The sequence below is a fragment of the Bos indicus genome, chromosome 2, assembly GCF_029378745.1.
Source record: "Bos indicus isolate NIAB-ARS_2022 breed Sahiwal x Tharparkar chromosome 2, NIAB-ARS_B.indTharparkar_mat_pri_1.0, whole genome shotgun sequence".
NCBI lineage: Eukaryota > Metazoa > Chordata > Mammalia > Artiodactyla > Bovidae > Bos > Bos indicus.
Window position 1 is genome coordinate 43840188 of NC_091761.1, and position 22282 is coordinate 43862469.

The following is a 22282-nucleotide window of genomic DNA, read 5'->3' on the forward strand; positions in this document are numbered from 1 at the left end:
CAACTGTGTTATTATCCCGATTCCCAGCACATAGGCAAAACTAGGAGACATAAATCACAAGTTATCAGAATGAAAAAGTTTCTTTTACTAAGTGTAGTATTTTCCAGATGTTCTTTGAGAAAAAAAGAGGCTACAGATCCAAAGATATTACCATACCTGCTAAAATTAAGCCCTCTTCTCAATACCCTCTTGAGCCTTAATTCTCCTTCACTGTTTATTAAGGAGTCAAAAATTTTATAAAGCAAATGTTTCCAATCTCAGCATAACCACAAGGAAAAGACATTGGCAACTCATCAAAGACCTAAGGAAGAGTCTGAAGATCAAATCTAAGGAGTAAACAATTTCTTTGGTGTGGGCTTTAACGAGCTGAGGGATTTAAATGATATCTGACCAGGTTGCTTCAATATATTACAAACAATTCCTGGAATTTAGCTATAACAGATCTTTTCTATCTAAAATAAGACAACCATGTTTTAAAAGAATATAATGGTATTAAAAAACTGGAGTAGAATCTACTTAGTAAAAGTATTACTTCATGAAACTTGTTTTTTATTTGGAGTTACACAACTTGTACATATTAGGCCATGAACAGAAAAATATTGTACCTTCAGCTGCATTCAAGAATGAGAAAGACCACGATTCAAAGAATAAACTTAATTCTTTCAAGCTCAGCCATGAAGATTTACTTTCAGAAGGTAAAAACATAGATCATTCATTAATAAGGAAAAAGTCCCTGATTCTAAGAAATGACATCAATTGTTCTCATTCACCTTACTGAGAAGTGAATCTCATAGAGTTCGTTCACCTTCCTAGGAGCAAATGAGATCTCTAGATCTGAAGAATGATGATGCTATTGGTAGCTTATAGAACTCCCTTTATTATGCTTTGGTTGCAGTTTCTCCTATCTGATAATGAGAAATTAATACAAGTAGTGGCATTCCAACAAGCAGTCCTTTGGGGTCACAGTCCACAGTTGGTTATCGAGGGATGGCACCTTCCAAGTGATATCTACTCCACGCCCACTTAGCCCTCACCCCTAGCCCCAACTGGCACCCCACCCTCACCCCTACCCCACCCTCTATCTTCATTGAGAGAGTACAAAGTAGCTGAACATGTGCCATGAGTGGCCTAGTTCAAATCACACCCAACCATTTACTAAGTAAATTATTAAAATAACAGGATTATTCTGAGAAATACACGTGGAGCACACAGAGTGTTTGACCCATACAAAGTCCTCAAAAACTGGTAAAGATTATTATTGCACTTCATGTGTGTATGTGCATGCATACATACACACACGCTAAGTCGCTTCAGTCATGTCCAACTCTTTGCAACCCCATGAACTGCAGCCTGCCAGGCTCCTCTGTCCCAGGCAAGAATACTGGAGTGGCTTGCCATGCCCTCCTCCAGGGCATCTTCCCAACCCAAGGATAGAATTCCCATCTCTTAACCTTTCCTGAATTGGCAGTTGAGTTCTTTACCACCAGCGCAACCTGGGAATCCTCACTTGAGCAAATAAATAGGGTAAGACAGAATCTACATAATTTCCCCTTCTTCCAAAACTATTCAATATCTTTGTAAATGGTGATAAAAAAAAAATAGCTCGATACTAAGAATCCCTCCACCTAAATCAAAGATGGCTTAGAAATTCAATATCAAAGCCAATATGGTCCCTGGTAGGTCCTACCTCACCACTGGTCAGGTTTCTCTGAGCCTCTGGTCACATCAACACATAAAATTGTTATGTGCATTTCTGTTTAATGTTACTATAATACATAGCATTGATTCATTACCATTGAACCCAACCCAACAGCTAAGTCATGTCTGAACAGAGCTTATCCAACACACGTACTTTCTCCATAAGCACGTTTCAGTCAGCTTGCACTCAGAAACACTAGAGTGCACTTCAGCACTCCATTTAGATGCCATTTTACACAGCAAAATCACCAGCAAAAAGCACAAAAAATGTGAAAAATGTCACTAAACAAAATACAAAAGGACACTCATCGACAGAGAGCGGAAACAAGAAGCAGACAGTCACCTGTTTGACCTCGGCTGGAAAACTGCTCATCGGGTGACTCAAATTTTTCACCACCCTGTGATCCATGAATGACCACAAAAGTACCACAAGTACTGACTTTGGGACTATGAACAAATGTTCACCGAATAGGCAAATTTGCAAAGCCAGAATCCACGAACAATGAAGACCAACAGTAAATGATTTATGGAACCCAATGAATATGACTCAAAAGTTAACTGACCCAGAGCTACACGCATCAAAGTGAGTACTTCTCCAACCAAATGCACGAAGATCTGAAAGGACACATGACTTAAGATACCATTTCTACAAACTTTATTTTTGTCAAATGTGCATAGGGAGTGCATGCTTACTCAGTTATGTCCAACTCTTTACGATCCCTGCTAGGCCCCTTTGTCCATGGGATTCTCCAGGCAAGAATACTGGAGTCGGTTGCCATGCTCTCCTCCGAGGCTTTTCCTGACCCAGAGATCAAACCAGCATCTTCTGAGTCTCCTGCACTGCAGGCAGATTCTTTACCACTGAGCCATAGGGGAAGGATACATGACAATTCAGGATAGGTTTCCTCTGAATAGCAAAGGAAGAAGAGGACAGAGAAGCTTGGACAGTATTTCTACAGGGCTATGGGTATTTCATCCTACTATTCTCTAATGTCAGGTCTATTTCATTAAGAACATTTCCATTAAATATTATTCAGCCGTTAAAAAGAATGAGATAATGCCATCTGTAGCAACATGGATGGACCCAGAGATGGTCATTCAGAGTGAAAAATTCAAAGAAATATCGTAAGACACCCCTTATCTATGGAATCTAAAAATAAATAATACAAAGGAACTTAGGTATAAAACAAAAAGAGACTCGCAGACTTACAGAATGAACTTGTGGCTGCAGGGCCGGGGAGCAAGGAAGGGATAGTCAGGGAGTGTGAAATGGACATGTACAGACTGCTATATTTAAAATGGATAACCGACAAGGACCTACTGTACAGCACAGGGAACTTTGCTCAATGTTATATGTCAGTCTGGAGAGGGGGGAAGTTTGGGGGAGAACAGATACATGTATCCGTATGGCTGAGCCCCTTGCTGTTCACTTGAAACTATCACAACATGTTAATCGCCCATACCTCAATACAAAACAAAAAGTTAAATTAAAAAAAAAAGAACATATCCATTAGAACAATTTCTCATAGTGAAGCGTGTGCACTCAGTCGTTCCTGACTCTTTGTGACCCTATACACTACAGACCGCGGGGCTCCTCTGTCCATGGGGATTCTCCAGGCAAGAATACTGGAGTTTCCATTTCCTTCTTCAGGGGATCTTCCCAGCACAGAGATCCAACCCAGGTCTCCTGCATAGCAGGCAGATAGATTCTTTACCCACTGAACCACATGGGAAGCTCCATAGTGAAGGACACAGGCGGGAAAGTCCACATGCACCCCGCAGCACTAAAGTGCATGGAAGGAGATTTCTGCATAAAACTGCAGCACATATTTGCAGCAAGGATGCAAGCCATTTAACAGCAGGACAGACGACAACAATTACAAGGGTCTGTTTGCACAGAAGAAAAGGATACCTGTTGAGAGAGAGAGGAAAAGACGAGACAAAGGGTCAAAGTTTTATTTCTGGATACACCCTGTGTATCCGCTGCTCCTTTGAAGTGCACAGGAGTTTCTTCCCAGAGGGACAACACACAGTCCAAGGTGGAACAAGCCCAAAGCAAGCTTAGTCACCAAGACATCAGGAGAAAACCCTTAAGCTCTAAAAGAATGATTTCTAGAGGAGAGGGCTTGGGAAGTGAAACTCTTGAATGGAAACAAGCATAAGAAGAAGCACAGTTGCAACAGCCAAAGACGGGGGATGACCCACCAGGGTCTTATTTTCTTTGGGATAAGTGGTGGTTTTCTCAGGGGGTAGGGGTGGGGGCAGGTTGTGATGGAAAAGACATCAGCTAATTCCCAATTTTGTTTCTGCTCAAGGAAAAAATAAATGTTTGTGATGCTATTATGTTTCACTTATGATTCTCCTCTCTGTTCCCTTTTGGCAGTGACCATTATGAACGTTAGGGTAAAACACTAACGCGGCCAAAAACACCAACATTGTGATTGGTGTGTGATTCAAAAAAGCTGTCAAAATGGATACTCCAAAAGGAATGAGTCACTCTGCTGGGGCGGGCATGCTAATATTTCTGTACCATGTTACAATCCTTTTCATCTGGACCTTCTTAGAGCTGGCTTATTACTTCCTTTCGTGCAGTTCTAAGCTGACTAAGGACTACAATAAAGGGCATAATAAGCCTGACAGATTGGGTTCATACCTTCATTACTAAAATCCAAAAACTAAGGCTATTTGATATGGAAATAGGGCACCGAGAAAAAACATGCACACAGCTTCAGCTCCTGAGACTTAAGAACCCTCAGGGGTCTGGGAACAGAGCATGTTATCACACTAGCCTGACAGTTGTATCAAATCCTCTTTAATCTCAGCAACTTTAAAAAGTAGAATGCCACCATAAAATTTAGGGCATAAGTGACATTTATCAGTGGAAAGAAAAAGAACAATCTCCCTCCTTGGAAAGTGAATAAGAAAAAAAGTGTGTAAAAGCATCTTCAGAAAATTCTAGGCTCCCACTTCAGGATGCTAGTAGTATACTGATCTGATTTGGGACTGGGCTCGGTTTCATAAACTTTGATTCAGCAAGATTTACTGTGTAGATAAGATAATCAAACAAGGAATCTTCTGAAAAAAATAGAGAGCAAGGGGTTACTGGGGGAATGCAGCATGTAGTGACTTATGGCTTGGCTTCCTAGGTCGAATCAGGTGACACTCTATTCTTGATTTGAAACAAGGACGAAGCTTTCATTGGACAATGCTCTTATCTCAAGCAGAAGGCCGTCTACACACCAGTTACATAAATCCTTTTTTATTTCTGCCACTACTGGAATTCAGACTAAAGTCCGAATGACTCCGCCCATCCCAGATTGAAGCTGGAGCCAAACAAAACACCAACCGCAGTTTCTTTAAGGCCCAGATGGTCATGACCTTGAGTGTATTTTCTCATATGAACCAGCTGCCTATTGGTCACACTGTGGTACATTGCATGGTGCTCGTCAGCTCCAATTATGAAGATGTTAACACTTTCATTAGCTCTGAAATGGAACAACCCAACGCCCTGAACAACAGGCTTTTTCTTCTAGAAAGGACAAAAAAAAGTCAGGCTAAAATACCCAAGCAGAGGCCACACACAATGGACCAGACCTCGCTCTTCACATTTAATGATTTCACTAAAGTCATCCGTGAGATACACAAGAGTCCCATTTGACGAGTCCACAGCTATTCCCTCAAATTAACACTTTAATAAAGGCAGATTAAAAGGGTACCAGGGTTTCCAAGTGGAGAAGGCAATGGCACCCCACTCCAGTACTCCTGCCTGGAAAATCCCATGGACGGAGGAGCCTGGAAGGCTGCAGTCCATGGGGTCGCTGAGGGTCAGACACGACTGAGCAACTTCACTTTCACTTTTCACTTTCATGCATTGGAGAAGGAAATGGCAACCCACTCCAGTGTTCTTGCCTGGAGAATCCCAGGGACGGGGGAGCCTGGTGGGCTTCCGTCTATGGGGTCACACAGAGTCAGACACGACTGAGGTGACTTAGCAGCAGTAGCAGCAGCAGGGTTTCCAAGTGGTGCAGTGGTAAAGAATCCACCTACCAATGCAGGAGACTCGGGTTCCACCCCTGGGTTGAGTTACAACTTTAGACCATATGTATTAACTTGTCAAGATTTATCAGAATTTAACCTTAACATACCCTTCTATAGAGCCCATTATATATATAGCACATAAATACATGATAAACACCTTAAAAACACCATATTTCCATTGTCTGCCTACCTCTCCCACTAGGCAATTAACTCCTCAAAGGTAGAGATGATGCTTTATGAACCTTTGTGTCACAGCATCTTAACAGTGCCTCAGTTCAGTCGCTCAGTTGTATCTAACTCTTGACCCCATGGACTGCAGCACACCAGGCTTCCCTGTCTGTCACCAACTCCTGAAGCTTTAACAGTGCCTAGCTTGGAGCAGTGGAGAAGGCAATGGCACCCCACTCCAGTACTCTTGCCTGGAAAATCCATGGACGGAGGAGCCTGGTAGGCTGCAGTCCATGGGGTCACTAAGAGTCGGACACGACTGAGCAACTTCACTTTCACTTTTCACTTTCATGCATTGGAGAAGGAAATGGCAACCCACTCCAGTGTTCTTGCCTGGAAAATCCCAGGGGCAGGGGAGCCGGGTAGGCTTCCGTCTATGGGATCGCACAGAGTCGGACACGACTGAAGCGACTTAGCAGCAGCAGCAGCTTGGAGCAGATACCCAAAAAAACACATTTGCTGAGGTACTTCCCTGGTGGTTCAGCGGCTAAGTCTCTGCTCCCAATGCAGAGGCCTGGGTTCAATCCCCGGTCAGGCAACTAGATCCCACATGGTCCAACTAAGAGTCAGCATGCCACAGCTAAAAATCCCATGTGCAGCAACTAGGACCTAGCACAAATTAATTAAAAAAAAGTTTGCTGAATGAAATGAATGGGATGACATGGGTTTTATTAAAAATAAGCAAGCCCACATCAAGCTGGTTAATACAAGATAGTAGGGTTAATCCCTCCCAACAAAGTCCAAAACTGTGGGTTATCACTGAGGGGTGATCAAAAGGCTTATTCCAAGCCTGCAAGCTGTAACAACACAGCCATTTTACTGGGAGATGTAAAAAAAACAAAGGTTCAGAGACAGTTGTCTGAAAGAGAGCCTTCAGAAAGCCTTCAGAGGACAACTGTTACTAGAAAAAAGCCAATTTGATCACAAGCTTACTTGGCCTTTACTATTTCAACAGTGGACAGTGGCTTATTCATTCAGTTCTTATTTTATCTTCAATTTTCTTTTTTGAAGGACATATAATTAACGCTTGGTTCTGGGCATATACCAACAAAATTACTATAGACTAAAAAGTTACCGAATTTATCCTCACAGGGTTTTCAATTTGCTCTGAACCACAACGTTTATATGTATATTTGTATTATACTTTCATAATTGAGAGAAAACAGTATGCTAGGAGCACAGCTTTCGAGTTAGCAAAGTTTGATTTTCAGCTCCAGTATCTCCTAGAAATGTGCGTCCTCAGGCAAGGTCCTTCACTTCTAGAATCCTGAGCTTCTCCTAGATGGAACAGGGTGATCCCTACCTTTCAGGTGTCTTGAGTCATCTTTCATGTTGACAGAAGACATTAAACAATCAATGCCCTTTACTGTTACTCATGCTGTTCATGCACCCAACCACATTTAACTTGAGCCCATGGACTATAGCCCGCCAGGCTCCTCTGCCCATAGGATTCTCCAGGCAAGAATACTGGAGTGAGTTGCCATGCCCTCCTGCAGGGGATCTTCCCAACCCAGGGGTCGAACCTGGGTATCCTACATTGCAGGCAGATTCTTTACCATCTGAGCCACCGGGAAAGCCCAAGAAATGCACGATCAGTGACCTTTATCTTTACTGCGGCTGTTCGCGTATCCAACCCATATTTAACTTGAGGGCTGCCTTAAAATCCTCCCAAGAAACAACTTCCCTGGTATGTATTAAAAGGTTTAGTGGGGTACTGAATGGAGTAAGATGTCATAGCATTCCCACCCAATGTCCAGTCACTGCTGGAGGTCTGACAGGCAAACGATAGCGAGAACCTGACATCTGCATAGGAACTTTTCTCCCTTTAGTCAAGCTCAGAGGTCTCAAACGTTAACATGCCCGAGAACTACTTTCTAAGGTTGTTTATCCAGAATCATGCATACAGTACCCTGATGAGCCACTTAAGGGACTTCAGGAATAATCCACTATACCAACTTACCTTACTTTTAACTTCTGATTCAAACCTCTATGTAAAATTGTCACATGCTCTTTAAAAGTACGTAAAAAGATTTAAGGAAAGAAAGAAAAAGAAGAGAAAGGTCTGAGCAACAAATTAGCAGCAAATAATAGCTTAAAAAAAAAAAAAAAGCTGCATTTCAACCCATGGCTTTAAGTAGATAAAACGGGCCATTCCAAGTACTGGGTCCCTTCAGAGAGCCTTTACTGAGAAGTGCACTGCTACACTAATCAAACACTCCATTCCCCAACTGGATGTCTCACCGGTCCAGAACAGTGACAAGACTGAAATTTGTTCAAAAATCTATTGAATTCAACAAGTGGCAGAGAGCTGTGACGACAGAGCCAATTATTAACACAAGGAACAGCTCCGCTCTGGCAAAGGGAACCGCCTCCTGCAGGCCCAGGCCCAGCTTTCCGGAGGTTTCCCCACATCTCAAGTCTGAAGCCACAGGAACTGAGGACATTCCTCTCGCTGTTCCCTTCAGCTGCCCCAGGGTCCGAGGAACCCCATCCTGGCCCTAGGGCTTGACAAATCAAGCCCTAATTACACCTGCTGGTGAGCTCATCCCTGCCTGACCCTCATCAGTCAGATCTTAGGATTTTTTTTTTTTAATGAAAGTCAATTTTATGCTGTGAAATTCACATCTACAGTGTACAATCTGATGATTTTTGACAGGTTACATTTGTAAAACCAACACTCCGGTCCAGATGAGAACATGTTCATCACTCTAGGAATTTCGTGTGCCTCAGTCTCTCTCCCCAGAAGCAATTACCACTGTGATTTCTATCGCCATGTAATTATGCATCAAATGAGAGGAAACCACCTCACAACACCTATTTTATTCGCCTCACGGCACTTCTCAGCATTGGAAATTCAGGTCCATTTATGTATCTGTGCCAAGGCAGGAGATACAGGAGATCTGGTTTCAATCCCTGGGTCGGGAAGATTCCCTGGAGAAGGAAATGGCAACCCACTCCAGTACTCTTGCATGGAGAATCCCATGGACAGAAGAGACCGGCAGGCTAAAGGCCATGGGTCAGAGAGAGTCAGACACGACTGAGCACGCATGCAAGCATGCGTGATGTACCCCTTTCACGCCTGGCTGCCCCCACCAGCCCTTCCCACTGCTGGAATGTAAGCTCCATGAGGGCAGACAGTTGGTGGGCCTCATGCAGCTCCACATCCTCTAGAGCCCACAGCACATAGCAAGTGCTCGATAAACATTTCCAGACTGTCTAATTAAGGTGTAAACCCTTCTTAAGCAGTGACACGTGAGCAAAACTGCACAATGTAGAATAAAAAGTGTAGTCTAGCAGTGGTTGGGACAAAGCTAGCATCGCTCCACTCCCTATTCCAAGGACACTGTTTCTGAACACTCAAAATACAGAAATGATGCTTTCCCTCTCAACCCTAAGGACTTCCCTGTAGCTCAAATGGTAAAGAATCTGCCTGCAAGGCAGAAGACCCGGGTTTGATCCCTGGGTTGGGAAGATCCTCTAGAGAAGGGAATGGCAATCCACTCCAGTGTTCTTGCTTGGAGAATCCCATAGACAGAGAAGCCTGGAGGGCCACAGTTTGTGGGTTCACAAAGAGTCATGGGGACATGACTGAGTGATTACTACATCAGCCTCTCAACCCTCAGAGCCCAGAACATCTATCACTATATTGATGCAAGACTCATACACTCAAGGGACAGATTTTATATAAGTGAATTTAGTCTAGACGGTACATGAAGAATGAAAAATAAGAGGCCAACATTTAGGGTCTTCTTATAACTAACTTGAAAATATACATAGTGTGATACAGTAGAAATGAGTGCGTTCTCTCATCAGACAGGCCTAGATTCAAATCGTGCCTCCATCCTTAGGAAGCAGCCACCTTATCACTCTGAGCCTCACTGCCTCATTTGTAAAAGGAAGATAATATCTCCCTCTGAGGGCTGCCAAGAGCATTAAAGATAGGCGTATAAAGCACAGAAAATATAAACAGCATCTTATTTGACCCTGGAATGCCCCTGGAGTTTTAGTGACGGAGGACCTAGGATGAGCTCACCAACCTCTCTACCCTCTTCTGTAACTTCAAGCCACATACCTTCAGGCCCTCATGGATTAGGAACACTTAAAATCACGATTATTTGCAAACACTTCACAAACAACAAAGCACTAAAATGCTGCACTAAGGAATGCCGCTCACTGAAACCTGCCTGACTCCCAGCAACAAAGGGAATACTCTGAAGGACATTTCACTTACGGAAAGCCCCACAGAACAGTTCCACCACTCACTGATGACAGCTCATCATGACACACCAGCCTGGCTTCGCAACAGTGAAAAACCACGGACCTCCTTTGGTCATTTCCACTGCCTTCCTCCTCTTCTAATTCACCAGTTTTCCGTAAGGAGTCAGGCATAAGCATGATGCCAACTTATCTCTGAATGCTTAGTGTTGCTGGGCACCTACTGCAGTCAAGTGCTATGGAGAGTACCAAGATGAGTGAGAAGCTGCGACAAAGTGTCATTTCAACACAAAAGCAAGTTATGTGCAATTAACAATCAGCCCAGAAGGGCCAGTTAGATAGGTTCTTAGAGCAGCAGCTACTCGATTCCCAGGCCTGTTTCAGCAGGCACAGTTCTCTGACCAAGTCAGTAATTATCTGCTAAGACCTTTCCCTGGGCCAAGCACTGCGCTGGACAAGGAGAAACTGCCAGGACCTGTAAGATGTGATCCTTGGCTTCCAGGAGCCCATAATGCAAGCTCGCAAATAAAACAAGGACACAAACAGATGGCCAACAGGGTAATGAGTAGCTACAAAGCTACACATAAAAGCATCCCCTTATTTTACAGACACATCTCACACAAAGTGATACTTAATCCCAGGCCTCATAAGTAAAAGAAATAAATCACACTATAGAGAGATCAGAGAGAGGAGTTGTTTTTCCCACCTCCCCCAAGTTGATGCTGGATCCATAAGGACATGAGAAAGAGATGGGATTTCAGAAGAACCTTGAAGGCCAGATATAATTTTAAGGAAGAAAATAAGCAAAGGGAGTACATCATGTGCAAGAGAATCACGTGAGGAAAGACACAGCAGTGAAAAAGTGCAAGCCTGCTCTACGAGCAGACATAAAGTCCACGTCAGGGTGTACTAAGGAAACAGGAGAGAAGATGGGTCTGGGCAGACTGTGGTGGTTTTAGTCGCTAAGTCGTGTCCAATTCTTGCAATCCCAAGGACTGTAGCTCGCCAGGCTCCTCTGTCCACCGGTTCTCCAGGCAAGAATACTGGAGTGGGTGGCCATTTCCTTCTTCCAGGGTCTCTTGCATTGCAGGCAGATTTTTTACTGACTGAGCTATGAGGCCAGACTGTGGAAGGCTTCAGTGAGAAAGCAGGTGTGGGTGGGGCGCAGGGGCTACGAAGTTACAGAGGAGAGGATGGAAGGGAAACCACTGACAACAAACGTGGCCAAAGAGCTTCTCAAACCGGATCAACGTCTAATGTAACATAACAGGGTTCCGATGAGAAAACTGAACCAAAAGATGAGACTCACAATCTTATATTTTTTAATATATTTTAACATTAATCGTGCATTTTTAATATTTCAAAAGAGTCATCATGATGGCAAAAACCTAAAGGCTAAAACTTAGGCTTCAAAGTGAATACACAAAACCTGTATTTGCAAATACCTGATTCCAAGTATTGAAACCACAAAGGGCACAGGCTCGTTGTCTCTTGGAAATCCCACCCCCATTCGTGCTTTAGTCTAGGAACACAAATCAAAATATATTTTTCTCAGTATTATGAAAACCAGAGATGCTCTACCAAAAATAAATAAATAAAAATACCATTACGGTTATCGGTGATGATGTAACTGAAAGCAGCAGTAAGATGTCATAATGTCAATATCTCCTAATGGTGAGGCCTGATTGAACTGAAGAAATCTCTCAAAGGAAGTGGTAGAAACCTCACGGTTAGAGCCATTTAGAATCAGACCACAAGGCACAATCCTGTGGCCTATTTTCTTCCACGTAAGTCTGGCCACTCCGAAAGTAAGTTCAGGTGAGCAACTGCGGCTGGGGAGGCAAGGAGCCAAGTCTAACCTTATGTGAAGAAAAACAGAGAGACCGCGACTCTGATTCCTGAACCCAAGCTGGTTACAGCGTTGTTTTCACTCTGCGAAAATCCATCAGTCTGTACACTGATGAAAAAGGCCCATTTCCGTTTGTACATTACTCAACAACAGACGATTAGGAGATACCATCCCAAAGAACAAAAACAAAAGAAATTTATAGCAAAGTTAATGAAATTTCTGACAATTACTGGTGAAATAAAATACAGCTGTCTAATGTTAAAAAATTACTCCATTAAATGAAGACTGAGACCTGGTAAATTCTCAGATGATCTGAAGATTTCTCATCCAAATAAAGGCTTTCCAAAAAGCCTACTCTGAGACTCAAAACTTCTACAGTGAAAGGACACTGGAGAAGCTGAATGGTCCCACACGCCCAGGAGGCCACACAGTTCTTAAGTCTCCCAGGGTTCATGTCTAGATGGCCTCATTAGTGGGCAATAGAAGGATGATCTTGGGTCATGCCTGGAAAATCACCAGTTTCAAGTGTATAGCATCCTGAAGACACCTGGCCTGAACTGACTTCCTAGGTTCATCAGGCAGAAGTCCTTGGGGGAAAGAATCCTCATTGAGCAAGACTGTCACTAAAGAGGAAAAGCTTCCCTGGAAGAAGCAGAAGGCTGAACATACTGGGGACTGAAAGGGTTAAGAACTCAAAGTGACCTACAAAGCTATAAATATTTTACACATTCATCACCTTTCCATGTAGGTTTCCCAACTTTCCACAAATAAGATACTAAGCGGTGCTTAATTCATAGAGCACTGTTGCCATGGTGCAGGTCCAATCATGTTCTATCTAGCTTCTCCTGGTTATCCTAAGGCTTCCTCCTACACATACACACAAAGACACTGTTCACTGAAGGCAGATGAGATTATTTTCAATCTTTTTGCCACTGTAAAAATCATCTTCTTACCTTCTCCACCAAAGTAAAATTCCGTTATTCTTTAATATTCCCATCTAAATCCATGCCTTCTTTTGCCCTCTTCCAAATAACAGAAAGCTTCATCTGCTCATAAACCAACTACCTAGAAAGATTTATATTTCCAGATGAAAATGAGCCAATAATTGCTTCTATCCTTTCAGCTGAGAAAACCTCGTATGTTGTCCCCCTAACCCCAAACGCTAAAGATTAAGAATAAGGGGAATGTCTATTTGCTTCTACCTATTAAAGGAATAACTAGAGTCTTACCCTGAGAACAATCGGTTCGTTCTTGACCTAGCATCCTATTTATCTTTCTATTCTCAAAGCTAATTGCTCATATGAGCGTGCCAATTTGCCTTGATTATAGGAGTCTTAATAAATGAACGTTGTTTACACTTCACAAGTGTATTTGAATTTCACTCCAGGAAGCCAAGCTCATCAAGTCTTTGTAAGTGGTAAAACCAGAGATCAAAGCAAAAAGCCTGCATTGAACCAACAAAAAATTAGGCTTGAGAATAGAGGCCTAAGCAAAAATACAATTGATTTATTGATTGCTCTATCCCAGTAGTAAACCTCAGGGTCACTGTTCACTCTTAAGCTAGAATGTATAGAACTTTCTCTGCAAATTATCATTATGATTTGACAGCCATTTCTTAAATGCATAGTTAAATAAATCTAATATTCAACAGGCTTTGACCCATCTCTCCTATATTTCTCATCTTGGTGCTTTCAGTTGAATCAAGTATCTTTAGGAGCTTTTTTTTTTTAACCCTCCTCAACTTTGCCTAATTTCTCTAGATTTTCACTGTGGTTTTAACTCTTATGTTTGGTCTCTTGGGCAGGGAGGGAGAGGAGAAAAACTACTCTGGCACGTGGCTCTCAACCACAGCTGCACACTCACATCTAAGGAGCTTTAAAAATTCTGACACCCAGGTCACACTCCAGAGGAACTGATCAGAATCTCTGGGGGTGGGACCCGGGCACCTGTCTTTTTGAAGGTCCCAGGTGATGCTGACTATAGCCAAGTTTGAAAAGCACCACTGTGGCTTGTCAATCCCTTTGTCACCTACTTCAAATAAAGTACTCAGCCAAACTTCACAGGGAAAAGAAACACCAAGGAAGAGAGGGCAGGTTCCTGAGCAAAGCCTCAACTCAAGGCAGGACCTGAGAGAGGTGACTGACCAGCACCAGACATGGGGCCAAAACATGAACAACTTGACACCTTTCCCAAAGCCAACAAGATTTAAGGATAAACCAAGTCTGGTGCACCATCTACCATACAGAAGTCAGTCAAGAGAGGTTCTCCTGGAGACAGCAAGGACTAGACACCTCAAAGCTTTCAGCTTCTGGGGCAATGGATTCAGCAGCTTACCAATGCAACAAAGCTTCTTTGGCAAACAAGAAAAGTAGACAAAGGTTACATGCGAAGTAAGTCACTGAAGTCAGTTCCAGGTGGCACAAGAGTGATGAAGATGTGTCCAGGGAAACAGTTTTGGTGTGCCCTAGAAACTATAGAAAGTTTGTGACAAGGTGCCCACCACGAGCTCTGATGCCACTGGGCATGTTTTCTTGGTCAGTTTAAGACTGTGAAAAGAAAGTACTCTTCTGTCTACAACAAATACTTCCAAGAAGGGACTTGGTGTTTCCCAATTTCGAGCCATCCTGGTCCACATTTGTGGACCTTAGTTGGCCCACAGTTCAGGAAACAGCTCTCTGACCCTCCAGCTCTTCCTCCAACATCCCTTCCAAATTATAACACATCCACCGGAAACAGCATAGTCCGTGGTGTTGTGTTGGAAGGGCAGCTGGCAGGGAAAAGAGGATGGGGTGACTGGGGAGGAGTGGGAAGATCACCCTACAGTCTGAGCAAACACCATCTTAAAGGAAAGACAAGACGTGAGCTACCTCCACCTATACTGTTCAGGTAGGTGAGAACCAAGAGGATGCAGGAGTCTCTCTGTAGAGACCAGGAACCCCAAAGTCTTTGGATAGACTTCTTACAATGGAAGAAGGTAGGAAAGGTCCCCACTCTAGAGACGAAGAGCCCTCTACAAGATGGGGGCTGCCAAGCATCTGCATAGCTGGGAACCCACCTTCCCTCCTAAGCAATTCCAATCTGTGCTTTTACAGGGATTCACTGCCTTTCTAAGAAGAGTCCAGGTACTAGCACTCTCTTGCAAAGGAGATACAACCATCTGGCCTCAGTGCCTCTTTAGTTAGCCACTTTTTATGTGTTACTTGCTCAGATACAAGGACCAGGGAGCCCACTTCACCTTGTCCTTACATGAAGACCAAGTTCTCCAGGCCACAGCTTTTATAAAATTGAATGAATTTCCAGAAACAAGCATGAACCTACACTACTTTTTTGCTTCCTTGAGCCCAGGAGGAGCCTCCAAGGAGACCCTTCCCCCGTCTTGGATGCTGTAATTCTATTTCCAACACCCGCAGGTAGCAGACCTGCCCCCAAGAAAGGTACCATGCAAGCCATTCACCAGCTGGATCCTGGGCTCAGAAAGACTTGCCAATTATCAGCATTTTTAATATAGCTTCTGTCTTAGCAACGCTAATTGGAAAGCTCCTTCTCCAATTTTTGACAACTCTAAATATTACACTTTTCTTTACGCTTATGTGACTTTCAGTCACCCACCATGGAAATGCTACACTTCCAAGAGCTCTGATTTCAAAAATCTCATGACTATCCTAATAGTTGTGTCAAATGGTATTCCCATTTACAGAGGAGAAAAACCAAGGATCACCGGAAAGATCACTCGCCCAAGTTGGTGCAGGAGATGATGATTCTAGAAACTACATCTGCCACTCCTGGGGCCAATGCTCTTTGCTAAATGAAAGGCCACACGTGCAAGTAATTCTTATCACTGAAGGGTTTAAGGGCAAACATACCCGCTCCCCTCTGCATTTCATCAGTTTAACGCAGCTGCCAGTCTCCCAATGGAGCCAAGCATTTATAATTCAGAGAAAAGCTTTTGATCAACCCTACCCTAGAAACCCAAATATACCTTCAGTTTTTATTGAGATTATTAGAAAATTATTAGAAATGCACCCTGATCATGATGAAAAGTACCACCGTACACATATATTCCCACTCTGGAAAATAAAACAACTCAGAGGTTACTGCCTGGAAGAGGTCGAAACAACACTCCAACCTCCCCCTCCTCACTCCCCTTTTTCCTCTCAACAGGAGAAAAGCGAGAAAATAAATCAGCATGCCTCTGATGATGGCCTAACTTCACTCCTACCCATCCATCTGTTCCGTGGACTTCACGGCAAAGGCTCTCCATGGAAGTGGTTGAAAAGGAACAACATCTTGCAGAGGGAAATAGACTGAAATGTTAAAACCTGACCTTCCTTGTCCTTTTCACAAGTCCTTACATTTGGAGTGCATGCATCACATTGACAGGCTGTCTCTCCGCTCTGATCTGGGACGTCCAGACTTCCCAAACAAGGCGGTTCAAGTCTGCCTTGAAAGGAAAAACTGAAGAGTACACTTTTGGATCAAATCAATATTTAACTCCATGCCTGAAGACAGAATAGCACAGTGAAGATGCCAAAATGAATGACATCTAAAGAGAAACATTAAGTACACCACACTTGGGTCGCTTCAAAGACGTTTCTGCCAACTTTATAGTTTTGAAACTTGTACTCACCAGATTCAAGATTTTTTTTTTTTAAACAGCTTTACTGCTAGTTCCAGGCCTTTCTGTTCTTGTTCTTTCTTACCAGTTGTAAGCCCAAGGAAGCATAATATAATATTAGGGGTGGGTGGGGAGGCCGGGAGTAGAGATACAAATCTGGGTTAAAAATCCTAGACTGGCTATCTAATAACTTAAGTAACTTCAGTCAATTTAAGTAATCTTTGTTCCTCATCTTTAATGTTGCCGATAGCTGGAGTCATTGTGAGGATTCAGTGAGAACATGCAAGCATAGGGCATACTCAGAGTAGGTGTTCAGAAAATGTTCCCATTTCTTCCTAAGTACAGTGACCACATTCAACCTCAGCGCCAAGAAAAAAACTGAAACGGAAACTGACTCAAACTAATCACACATCAAAGTAGTTCCCGGTGTTAAACATAAGATACTACAGCCCTAAGCCACCACTTCCAAATCTGTGTTTTTGAATCTGCTCGCAGAGCAGCCTGACATCTGCTATCACCCAGATATGGCAGCCGGGATGGAGGGTTACAATTTATCTTTTCCTCTGAGACTCAGAAAGGACAGCTCCTAGACACAGGGATTGAGGGGCTTACATTTTAAATGGTAAACAGTGACCTCAAGCCAAAAATCAGTGAACAATATACAGAGCATCTAATGTCCAAAGAGTTATTCTTGGACAATTAATTGTTCACCACACCCAAAAATCACCTTCAGAGCATCATCTCTGAGAATAAAGGTCATGGGAGTATTTGTGTGTGTGTATGTGTGTGTGTGTGTGTGTGTGTGTGCATTCCCAACAATTAGACAAAGTTTAACAAATATAATAGTCACTTGGACAATTATAAATGTGTGGGACCCAAAAACACAGCCAATATTACTCATGAAATATGCAAAATATATACAAAATACGTTAAAGGAACAAAGACTGAAGCAGATGACTGCATTTATAATTTATGAAACACTTCCATGGAAGAGTGTAACAGAAACATTGTACACACACAAAGATACATCACCTTATAGCTCTATCTGACGGGTAGGTCCAAGGATGCCAACAGTTAAGTGTATAAAGGAGTCAGTAATCTTTTCCTTTAAATATAAGGTTTATAACTATCATTGTAATAATGATGAACACAGGTTCAGGGAGGGATAAGATTCTTTAGGAGGATTTTAACTCAAGATTTGGATCCAATTTTTACTAGTCATTAACTACAGAAGTTCAGTCACTGAAATCTCTATTCAAAAAATTCCATTTTTTTCCTATTAAAAGAACTTTTTAGGGTCTATCCCTTCACTGATCTTAATTCAGCATTTTTTTTTATATTTCTAGATTGGATTTTTTTTTTTTAAACTTTACAATATTGTATTGGTTCTGCCATATATCGAAATGAATCTGCCACAGGCATACACGTGTTCCCCATCCTGAACCCATCTTTCCATTCATGCCCAGTATTTTTCTAGATATACACAGTTTAGCTTATATGGACTGATGAAGGGGTAGTCATTGAGTAGGTTTTATCTCAAGATTTTTGATAAATAGATGGATGTCTGTTACTCAAATTTTTATTTACCCCTCCTCAGTGCTTTAAATATTCTAGAGCTTGGTGGGGTGAGAGGAATTACTTTTCATATCTGAGGGCTTAATCACTGCTGTAAGCCAAGTTTACAATGAGGTATTTGTATACTTTTCTATACAGTATTACTATCCTGTTTTCCTCCCAGTAACTTACATGATCTTTATCATATAGGAAATGAAACTAGTATCAATAATGCCCAAAGGATTCCCACTGTGTGAGGGCAGAGAATTCCTCCATACACATGCTTTGAACATTACAACCTATAACCTGTCCTTCAAGCTTGATCTCCAGAAGTAAATGGTTTGAGCTGATTTGTTAAGTAATTCATGAAGAAAAAGCACAGTTGAGAGCATCACATGGACACCTTTAGGAAAAAACTGACTACAAGAGAAGTCACCGTAACTCTGTACTTCTATCAGCCCATAAAAAGGATTCCTTTTAACTCCCCGTACAGATTTCTGAAGAGCAGTTGGAGCTGACTAGGGAGAGTTACGTACCACATCCATGGTTCAAGTGCATCCCTAACAAGAGGGCCCCCAAGCTGATACTTTCCCAAAAGCTTTGTCTTAACCCAAAAAAGGTCAGCCTGGTATTTTTTGGTTTTGTTGTTCGTTTGTTTTGAAAGGCATAAAATATTATAAACAGTTAAAGAAAGGAACTGCATCCAGTGCTTGTGTATGACACAGTAAAAGGAGCTACACAGTAACCCCTGCTCCAAACAGCTTGTGATGTAGAAACATGAATTTCTATATACTAAATTTGCGCCTTCTAGATTTAACAGTAACACAGATCCACCATATTAATGATAGGACATTATTTTCCTAAAGGGTAATTCATACCATGTGTCATTAATCAGCAGGGTAACTCAAAGCTCATGCAAAACATGCTATCCCAGTTGAGAACTTAATTGTATTATTGCTATTATCTGGTTTGCCTGCGTCACTGGCCTTCCCACTTCAAGTGTACATACACACACACCCAGCACACACAACCCACACACGCACACCCACCCAGCACAGCATGGACGGAAATGATCACCCAAGGCTAGGAGGTAAGAACCATGTAGTCTGGTAGGAAGAAGATTTTGAACCAAAAAGGTTTGTCCCTGGAAAGACAGGTCAAGTTTGCACCCAGGCTGCCTTCAAAAGTAATTAAGCCCATGCAGTTCCATTTCAGAGTGTTTCATTCTGCACAACAATGGGAGCAGCTGTGTGAGATCTCAGACCACGGAGTGCAAGACAGGCAGCCTCATCTATCTCGAGACTGCCACGCCGGAGTTTCCAGGTGGTGTGAAAAAGCTCGTGGGCTCTTCTTCCAAAGAGCACAAAGCTAATCTGCCATCCAGAACAGTCCCCATATTAAACCAGTCCTTTTCAAGGGCCTGAAGAAAGGGTTTTTAAACGTCCCAGTGTTCTTCAGACTCTGGTCAATCCCCAAAGTTGGGAGGTTACATGCCCAAACCCCGTATGCAGACGCGAAATTCGACTGCCTTAAGCACAAGTTTCTCTTGCTGCCTACTATTGTAGGATGTACAGGTAACTAGCTAGGAAAAGGCAACTGTACGAATCCAAGTATTAGGAACGCGTCGAATCTATGTTTCCCTCCCAACACCCCTTAAGAGAGGCTGAGACACTAAAAGTCGAAGTCTGGGGACTAACCGCGGTCCAGACGCCGGCTGGGGCGAGGGGGAGACCGCCACACCCTCCTGAGCTCACAGCACTGACAGGCTCAGGCTGGGAGGGGCCCAGAAATTTACACCCAGCAAGGAAAGGCAGAAAGAAGTCTTCAAGTGTCTCAGATTTACAAAGCTGGAAAGCTAGGAGAAGCGGATTCCGGGAGGGAGTCAGATTTAGCGAGGGGAGGGGAGGGATCCCTAGAGTCAGGACAGCTTGCAACACGTCCCCGCAAAACTGCACATTTTTGTGGTTTGTTTTAACATTTAAGACGAAAACGAACGCGCCGAGGCGAAGCTTCTCTCGCGCCGGTTTCAGATGTCCCCCTCCTCGCTTAGGGACGGGGACGCCGCACTGCCGCGGGTTTCCTTCTCTTTCCCTTTTGGGGGAGCTCCCCTCTGCCAAGCCAGACGTCCGCCTCCAAGTTCGCCTTCGCACACCGCGCCGCCCTCAACCCGCCACATGCGCCCATCAGCCCCGAACCCCGCAGGGCCCCGGCTGGGCGCCCGCTGGATGGTTCTCAAGGACTCGGGCTTTGCGGGGAGTTTCTTTCTTAAACAAAAAGCCTTAGCGGCCAGCCGCCCCCTCCTCCAAGCCCGCGCCACCTTCCCTTCACGCCCACGCCGCACCTCCCCGACACACGCGCTGCGAGGTGCCTCTCCCGCCAGACAATGGGTTCGGGGCCGGCCAGTCAGCCAACCCCCATCCCCGTGCCCCATCCCGGGACCCCAAGAAGGCTTGGAGCGGAGAGATCGGAGGAGGACGGAGAGGAGGCCACAATAAGCGAAGCGGGAGCCTCCCCCTTGGGACCGGGGATTCGCTCCCGGCGCGGGGAGAAGGGGAGAGAGCGGGGGTCAGCTGCACCGCCTGGTCTTGGGCCCCGGGGCCCGGCTCCCGCCGCCGCCGCGCACTCACCAGCACGATGGCAAATCGCTCCTCCAGTTCACCTGGCTCGGGCATCGGCAGCTTCAAAGGCACGTTGTGCGCCCTGAAATCGGTCTGCTGTGAATCCATGCTCCCGGCGTTGCCCATGTTGGCTGCACGCCGGGGCAGGGGGCTACTCCGGGCCCCCTGCGTCCGCGTCGGAAATCAGAACAGCTCCCGGCGGCCGGCTCCCGCCCGCTGGCGCAACCAGCCCGGCTCCCCGCCCTCCGCTGCGCCCCGGCGAGTGTGCAGCGCGCGCCGCTCCCTAGCAGCGCTCCGAGCCGAGCCGCCCCCCGGCCTGCCTCATGCTCCCCGCCGCCCCAGCGCCGCCCCGGCCTCCTTTCCTCGGGAGGGGTCGTCAGGGCGCTGGGCGCCTATCTGCATGTTGCTCCGCTGGCACGCCGCCCCCTGCCAGCGATAGCGGCCAGCGGGCGCGTGGTTGCTCGGACTTGGTCTCCCGCCGGGACAGTGATTGCCGCTGACACTTTCAGCTCTACGCCGGCGATCACGACGCTAGCTCGACCAGCACCTAGAGCAGACAAATGCAGCTCCGCGCTCCCGACACAATGCCCCCTCTTGCCCGGCCCCCGGCCCCCGCCCCCGGCCCGGCTCCGCCCACTCGCCCCGCGGACTGCCGGGACCAGTAGTTTCTGCCCAAAGTGTCTGCACGCAGAAACCACGCCCGCTCCGGAGGGCCCGGCTGGGTTAGGGCCGCTTGCAGGAAAGGCAATCTGAGAACCTTCGGCCAAGTATCACTTTTGACCCCCACCCCCACGCCACTCCAACGGAAGAGATACTAATCGTCTACATCGATTAGTAGGCATTCAGGCACATTTGGCAAGTGAATGAATTAACCAATCAGTCAATGATTGAATGCACGCATTTCTGATTTAAATTTCAGGAGCTGTTCAACAGGAGACCTCATGGGTATTTGGCAACTTCCTACGTCATAAACTGGGATGTGGGTCCATGGGTGTTTGTTTTATTGTTCTTTCTTCCCTCTGTATGTTACACATTCCCATATTCTTTTGTGCAGTTGAAATGTTTTATAAACAAATGTACTTTTATGGATATTTACAAACTTTCAGATGGATATATACATTTATACATCCTGGTCGGACCCCAGGATTTGGATGAGGAGGATTCAAAACAAATACCTGTCAAATAGCTATTACGAATGGGTTACTGTGTTCCCTGGCTAGAGAAAGACTTTCCAGTCGAATGAAGGAGAAAATTTACACAACTATGCTTTGCATGAGAAATAAGAACAGAGCATTTGAAAAGGCTCTGGAGATGGTCTTCGGCTGTAGCTGTTTTATTCCTCTATAGTACTCTTGAGAAGATTGGGCCCAACCCTGCCCTTCCTGAGACAGTGAAATTAGAGACAGCCTTAGAAAAGTGTTTAGCCACTTCTCCCTTTGTAGATTTCAAGGGTACCCACCTGGTTGA

At 44.5% G+C, this 22282-nt stretch overlaps 1 protein-coding gene across 5 annotated transcripts in view; it reads right to left on the minus strand.

Moving 5' to 3' along the window:
• FMNL2 (formin like 2) overlaps positions 1 to 21401 on the minus strand; it is a 332468-nt gene extending 311067 nt beyond the window's left edge. For 4 of the 5 annotated variants that reach the window (XM_070799509.1, XM_070799474.1, XM_070799495.1 and 1 more), the window contains exon 1: positions 20825 to 21400. In XM_070799509.1, the coding sequence (XP_070655610.1) occupies positions 20825 to 20941 (117 nt within the window). In that variant the 5' untranslated portion in view covers positions 20942 to 21400. Of the gene's footprint in view, positions 1 to 20824 lie in introns of all 5 variants that reach the window. The other variant, XM_070799490.1, reaches the window with a different exon arrangement.
• Positions 21402 to 22282: the final 881 nt, after the last annotated feature.